The sequence below is a fragment of the Salvia splendens genome, chromosome 3 (genome assembly GCF_004379255.2).
Source record: "Salvia splendens isolate huo1 chromosome 3, SspV2, whole genome shotgun sequence".
Classification (NCBI taxonomy): domain Eukaryota; kingdom Viridiplantae; phylum Streptophyta; class Magnoliopsida; order Lamiales; family Lamiaceae; genus Salvia; species Salvia splendens.
In genome coordinates, this window is record NC_056034.1 from 34379265 (window position 1) to 34386075 (window position 6811).

Genomic DNA, 6811 nt, shown 5'->3' on the forward strand with positions numbered 1-6811 from the left:
TAAGTAGTCAATTGAATTAGCCTAATGTAGACTCGGTTATAATAGTTTTCAGAGACCAGTGCCCCACAAATGGGCTAATTTTTCCCGAGATTATCTTTTCGATCATCTCTATTTTGCCCGTAATAGTTTGTGGTATCTTCATGTATGCGAAGAAGACTTGGTGCACTTCTTTTTTTATTAATATTAGGGATGTGGGTAGATTCTATTAATCTATGTTTATGCTTTATTTGCCAATTACATTGATTTCCATTATGAATCCCATGATTTGTTTCTGTAAGCTTTCAATATCTCACATTTATGCAGATTGACATAACATACTATACTCAACGATTTGAAATAAATCAAGGGATCATCCAGAGCATAACTGATGAACGACAATATAACAACAAACACAAAAGTTATTATAAAGTTTAAAACAACAAAAAGTTATTATAAAGTTATTATTAAAATCATCCCACATTGACTGAGCCAAATCATCCCTTCTCATATTCCATGCGTTGCTAGGCTCGACATAGACTATGTATTCCGGATCCGCTTCATTGTCGACACAATTGTCAACGTTATCATCACCACTAAGTTGATCTTATATTGGATCCACTTCCATTTAGCAGCGAATGAAGTTATGTAGCAAAAAACAGGCGTGGATGAGGAGGGTCTGAACATCTATTGGATAGAAACTCGAACTTCGAAGTATTCCCCACTGCATTTTGAGCACAGCGAACGCCCTCTCAATCACATTCCTTGCCTTCTTGTGCCTCATGTTAAAAAGCTCTACATGGGTTTGAGGAGCCGCACAACCAGGGACCCATTCTTTTAAATGGTATCTAACTCCCTTGTATGGCGTCAAGAATCCTTCGCTATTTGCATATCCCTTGTCACAGAGGTAATAAAAACCTATACAAATGTAAAGATCATAACTAAAATATTATACAAGATTATATTTCAAAAATAAAAATGAAAATTTGTACCTAACATACACATAAGTCTTCCTTGGTTGATACTAACCTTTTGGTACTTTGAGGGTGTGTGGTCGACTGAGTGCATCACGCAAGATGAGCAAATCACCAGCCGAACCCTCCCATCCCGGAAGCATATATACAAATCTCAAATATCGGCCATACACAGCTAGAGTGTTCGTGGCTATATGGCCCTTTCTGGTACGGTACCTCAGTGCGTCTGCGAGTGGCACTCGAACATTTATGTAGGTGTCATCTAATGCACCAAGACAACCCTGTGTTCGAGAAAATAATGTAAAAAAACATATCTAGTTTCTAAAGCATTATTCTAATGTAATTACGTATGAGCATTCAGTTCATTGTGCGAACCTGAAACCATTTCCACCTTGTGTCAACGCAATCTTGGTCGATTGGTTCAGGTTTCACTAATAAGACTTCGTAGAGTTGCAGCATACCACACAAAACAATATGCATATAGTGGGAAACCGTCTGAGAAGATCGCATAAAGTTGAAGCCCACAATACGTGTCTTCTCGTGATGAGACAATAGACACAAAAACATAGCCACCTGTTCTTCCAGCGTCATGAATTTCTGGTCTATAAGGCCGATCTGATCTCGAAGGAGGCGACATAGTCTCCCAAAGGTGTTTCTGTCTATCCTTAAATAATCAATGCATGTCCTATCTGTGATACCAACTATTCTATTCATGTGTCGGACTTGTTCAGGAATTCTATCGAGCAACGCAAACGTTCCAGCAAGACGCCTGAAGTGCCAGGAAATGTGTTTATTGTGCGTGTACTTTGGTATAATTCACAAACCCCAAGGTCCAGGGGATTCGCTAGATCACAGGGTCTAGGAGAACGTGGAACCTTCAAATTTCGGTCGTTGGACACACACTTTTCCACTTCAAAAACCTCAACCCATTACACTATTGGCTAGTATAGGGAAGCAAAGGATCGATCCCACGAGGACGGATGAGTTAGCATGCATTTGGAGAGTTTTGGGCGGGTTTGGATACTGCCACGCAACAAGTGGGTCGAGAATTTTACTACTGGACTTAGGAAATGGAAACTAACTACTCTATCTATTGGGTCCTGAGGATTAAAAGCATAAAGTTCTAGACCTGAGAACAGAGAAACATAAATACATTCATGATTCAGAACATGAAATTAACTGCAGACTGTTTAATCAAACTACTGGGTCAAATCGAGAGTTTCCCAAAACGGTGAGACAAAAAGCAGAAAGAAAAGCAACTGAGCAGGTTTCCTAAATTAGCTAACGATAGAAAAAGCTGCAGAAAGCAAAACAAACAACGGATCTGGTCTAACTACCAACGATCTTCATCTTCTTCAACAAGTAAACATGAACATGAACGAAACAGAGCATCAGAAACAAAGTAATCACATATCAGATTTCAGACATCGCGTTTAAACAGAAAACTATTAGATCTAAGCTATCAGGTCAAGTAAACTGAAAGCAACAGTAAAATGGCCATAATCATGCAGGTTCGAATCACCACGTATCAGATCCATAAATCCGATTCACAATCCCTTCCAGATCCAACCGATCCAAACTCAACAACATTCAGATCCATGAACATAAACTCTGATTCGAACAACTCCTCAACAAACGAACTCAGATTCACTAATATCAACTCCGATTCACCAATCAATTGTGAAAAGCATCCAAAATCAGTAAAATCACATCAGAAACCAAAATAAAACCGAACGCAGACACAGTCATAGCCACGGGAATAATATCCAAAACATAAAACAGTCTCCGAGCTTCAGTCAAGGAAGTTCTCGGCGAGAATAAACAACGGAAATTTAAAGCAAATTGTATCTTCGCCCTCGCAAGGACGGTGTTACACCACAGAAACTAGCTAAAACCACCGCAGTAGCCTGATGTCACCCCATAAGTGCCAAGTGCATGTGAATCGAAGTGAACTGTGAGTTGAGAGTGGAGCTAAGGAAACTAAGTGTAAAAATGCTAAAAGGGAGGCCGAGTGTCACGCCCACAACTCCCTAGTCAAAGAAAGTGTAGCTATTTCGCGACTAAACATACTGAACTGTCTCAACTTATCATGAATATTACTTAGTTCAAGGAAACATTGTCTGAATGTGATAAAGATAACATTGTACTGAATCATAGTGATTTCTGGGACATTGTCTTTACTAAAACAAGTCTAAGTTTGTGCAACGGAAGAGTACTAAGACAGATGTAATATGTATGAAGACATACTACACCAGCTATCTTCCTACTTATTTAGTCTTCTGTCCCAACACCTCCTCGGCTTTGACATCGATCAACCTGCACATTAAGGAAAACAATATGCAGGGCTGAGTACCTGATGCACTCAGTGGGCTCATGCCGAAAACATTTTCTCTTTTAGTTGTCAGCCAAGCTGAGTGAACGCGGGGTTTTTCTGAAAACAAGTCTCGATCACTAAAACTGATATTTCTTTCTGACACTAGACTGCAGTCATTTAAACTTCTGATGATATACCATATCAGATCTGTGTGAACCGGGAATGTGGCCACATTCCAATGGTCACTGGACCGGCCAACCTAGCGCTAGCACACGGTCCCTATGTGTACACTAGTCCGAGTAAGGTTTGCGGCCCTACTGGGACCCGAGTTCGATTAAACTGGTTTGGCATAGCCAACAGATAGGTAATCATAAACAAAACATGGCATGACAACTCATTCAAAATAAATCATGTTTTCACATAAAACACGCTTTAAAAGAAAGAAGAGCTCACCTTGTTCGCTTAAACTTTCAAGTGAGTGTCCTTCGATTTGAGGTTACTCGTCGTGCTACGACATCCCTTCATAAACAAATAATATTCTTAATTTATATCTTGCATATATGCATGCCTAAGCGTATGCTTATTATTTTACTTTCTTCTTTCTAGGTTCATAAATCTTAAATCCTTAATTAAATCAACGATTTAATTTATTCGGAATCTTGCCGAATTCCTCAAATATAGTAAATTTCTGGATTATCTTCCTTAAGTATTTTGAAATACTTACTTTGACTAATGAAAGTCCCACTTAGTTATTTACCGGATATTGTAAATCACGGCTACTGTTTTCCTTTCTTCCATGGCTTAAGGAATAATTCCTCATAATCTCAAATTTATTTAGGGCAGAGGCCCACTTTAATTAGGAAGAACCACGGCCCAGTTAATCTTACAGTGGCCCAATTCAATTCAAGAAAAATGGTTCATTCTCATAATATACTCACTTCGTCGGCCTACTGTAAATGGCCCATAATCAAAGTAGGAATCCATTTTTTTTTGTTAACATACCCCTTGGCCCAAAATTCTTTGTGGTCCAATTGCAGGAAAAAAAAACCAAATTCAATTATATTCCCTTCTCCAGTACGTAGCCCCCTTCCCTCATTTTTCTCCACCAAAAGAAAAATTCCCAAAAAGTTCATACTCAAAACCAGAAGAACCCTAGCTCATCGGCGCCTCCTTCCTCAGCGTCGATCGACGCTTCGTCGGGCCATCGGAGCGTCACCACTCCAGTCCATCATCGTTCTCAGTCGCCGGCGCTTCCTATCGGTGGGAGTTCCGCCATCGCGCATAGTTGCACGGCGGAGGCTTCGAAGTTTCTCCGAACGATGAGGTAGCCGCCCCTGCCGCGTCTCACAGAGGCATCCGCCGTTGCTGACGCCACCTTCGGCAGAGAGGGGAGTGACTCCTCCATCTTCTCCGATCCAAAACGGATCAGACCTCTACTATCTCCCCCGTTTCGAAATCGGGGCTCCATCCCATCGATCTACCTCGGCGCCTTAATCGTTCGGTCACCGTGGTCTCACTTATCCACCTCATCTCCGGCCGCTTGACGAGCAGGGCCGTCGCCCGCCATGTCGCCCAGCGCCGCTTCTTCCTCGTCTCTCTGACCTTGCGTAGCTAAGTCTCCTTCCTTCCCCTTTCTACTTGAACTAAATTTTAGTCACTTCTCGTTTATTTTCAGGAGTAGTTGGTGGACTAGCACTCCTTTGAGTGATTTTGTATATTTGTTTCCAGTTTATACATCTTACAGATTTTGAAGCTAGGTGTTACTTTAAGACAAGGTCTTGAATCTACTAAAAACTTGTTGTTGACTAAGGTTTGTGCAATATTGAGAATAGCTAGATCTTAACATGCCACGCCTAAGTGTCTGTACTGCTGTGATTACTACTAAAAGTGGGATCTCAATTACATGATGGTATGACTTGTTATCTGAGCTTGAGAGTGAGTGAGTTTACCTTCACTGAAACTGTTTGGCTGCTCCCTACTCTGGCCTTGATCGCCCTCACTCCTCAACTTGTTTCTTAGTTGAATGAAAATGCTGTGTGATAGAGGATGGAACCGAGGGGAGTTAGCATGTGTATATATACACATTTCTTGTAATTGAAAGCTGCAAAAGCTGAGTGTTGGCTGGAAAAAGGACTCCACAGGTTGTGCAGCTGGCTGCTCTCTCTGCAGCTCTGCAGAGCATGTACTCTGAGCCCCTGATTTCCCCTCTAACTGATTTTGGTGGTTTGTGGAGAGTACTCGTGAATTCATAGGAGTTTTACAACTTCTTTTGTTGCTATATTGCAGGCCCTCTCAGTCCTTAACTGCTACTAGCTGGAGTGAGGGTGGTTAGAAATGGGGTGCAGATGCTGCGATTTCTCTTTGCGATTTGCTGCACTCGGTGCTCAGGCAAATGGCAGCCTGCCATCTTTCTCCTTTAACCAAGTTTGGTCTCCAAACCTTAAAGTAGGTTTGCCTCCTAACCTTACTTGTTTTGCCTATAAATTTTCTTATTATCTTATGCCCTTTTTCTTGTTCATTTTGTGGGTGACTGGCAGGTACGAGGGCTGATCTATATTGGTGTTGGCAGCGTCTATTGCTAGCTGCCGAGGCTGTGTTCCTCGATGACTCGCCTCTTCGGGCTTTCTGGGATCTGGGCCTAGACGGCCTAGTGTTGAAGACCGACGTAGTTGCTAGGAATTCAACTATGTAATAGTGTAGCTCGACTTAAACGAAATTCCCAACTTGTACAAAAATTCGACAAAGATTGGTGTATATTTCTTTCTAACATTTGTAATTTGTTAGCTTAGAAATTTCTGGAAATTTGTATTTATACTCTTATTTAAGAAATATAAATACTCCTTCATTCGTAAATAAAATTCTAGAATTTATTTCAAGGTTCTCGAGAATCTAAGTCTCGGCTATTACACTGAGAAAGCTCTCTTTTCTAAAGGTGTCGTCCATTTATATAGGCAACAATCCTTAGGGCACTGCTTCTTCATAATTGTCTTTTTCTAAAAGGTATTTGTTCTTTGCTCCATATTTTGTATCCTGGTAGCATTCCTCTCCATCTCATGGGTCTGGTAAATTGCTGGCATTTTCACTTCATTTTCCTTCTTTTCTCTGTCTCCTTGTATTTCGTATGCGCTTCCTGGGTCCGGCAGATTTTTCACGCACCTAAACTTAGAAATATGCATTAGTGCACCGAAAACACAGAATTTCGATTCAAAACCAATGCATGAAACGAGCCTTATCAACGCTTTCTCTTATTTTTGTGCCTTCGATTGTTCATCATCGAGAGTACATGACGCAGCAGCAAAATATTACAATCATGAATTCTCATCAGTTCTTCAATAACTAACATGATATTTGTCATTTCTTGTGAAAGTGGTGATACCTGGTGCAAATCATTCAAATTTTAGAACTCTAAACCACACGATTATCCAAAACAACTGTCCGGATAAGTCAATTTGAAATAAAAATTCACATAATACAGATCCTAAAAGAGGATTGATTAAAATTTTGGTACAATCGAAGAAGTCCAAAATTAGGAAAAAATGCTTTAAGA

At 40.6% G+C, this 6811-nt stretch overlaps 1 protein-coding gene and 1 long non-coding RNA gene across 2 annotated transcripts; one reads left to right on the forward strand and one right to left on the reverse strand.

Annotated features, from left to right (window-relative positions):
* Positions 1-459: 459 nt before the first annotated feature.
* On the reverse strand, positions 460-3240 carry LOC121794073. Its single transcript, XM_042192074.1, has 3 exons — positions 1326-3240; positions 1006-1231; positions 460-894 (listed from the first exon to the last, which is right to left on the reverse strand). The coding sequence occupies exons 1-3, from the start codon at positions 1662-1664 to the stop codon at positions 605-607; spliced, it is 855 nt and encodes a 284-aa protein (XP_042048008.1). The 5' UTR covers positions 1665-3240; the 3' UTR covers positions 460-604.
* A 1070-nt stretch (positions 3241-4310) lies between these two features.
* LOC121797363 lies at positions 4311-6117 on the forward strand. Its single transcript, XR_006049831.1, has 2 exons — positions 4311-5709; positions 5802-6117. It is a non-coding gene; the product is annotated as an uncharacterized LOC121797363 (long non-coding RNA).
* Positions 6118-6811: the final 694 nt, after the last annotated feature.

Excerpts from the sequence above, each read along its gene's own strand:
- LOC121794073 (XM_042192074.1), bottom strand. The coding sequence starts at position 1,664 with ATGAATAGAATAGTTGGTATCACAGATAGGACATGCATTGATTATTTA. Across the intron at positions 1,232-1,325 it reads CAAGGTGGAAATGGTTTCAG|GGTTGTCTTGGTGCATTAGA; the intron begins GTTCGCACAATG and ends TCTCGAACACAG. Across the intron at positions 895-1,005 it reads CACCCTCAAAGTACCAAAAG|GTTTTTATTACCTCTGTGAC; the intron begins GTTAGTATCAAC and ends ACATTTGTATAG.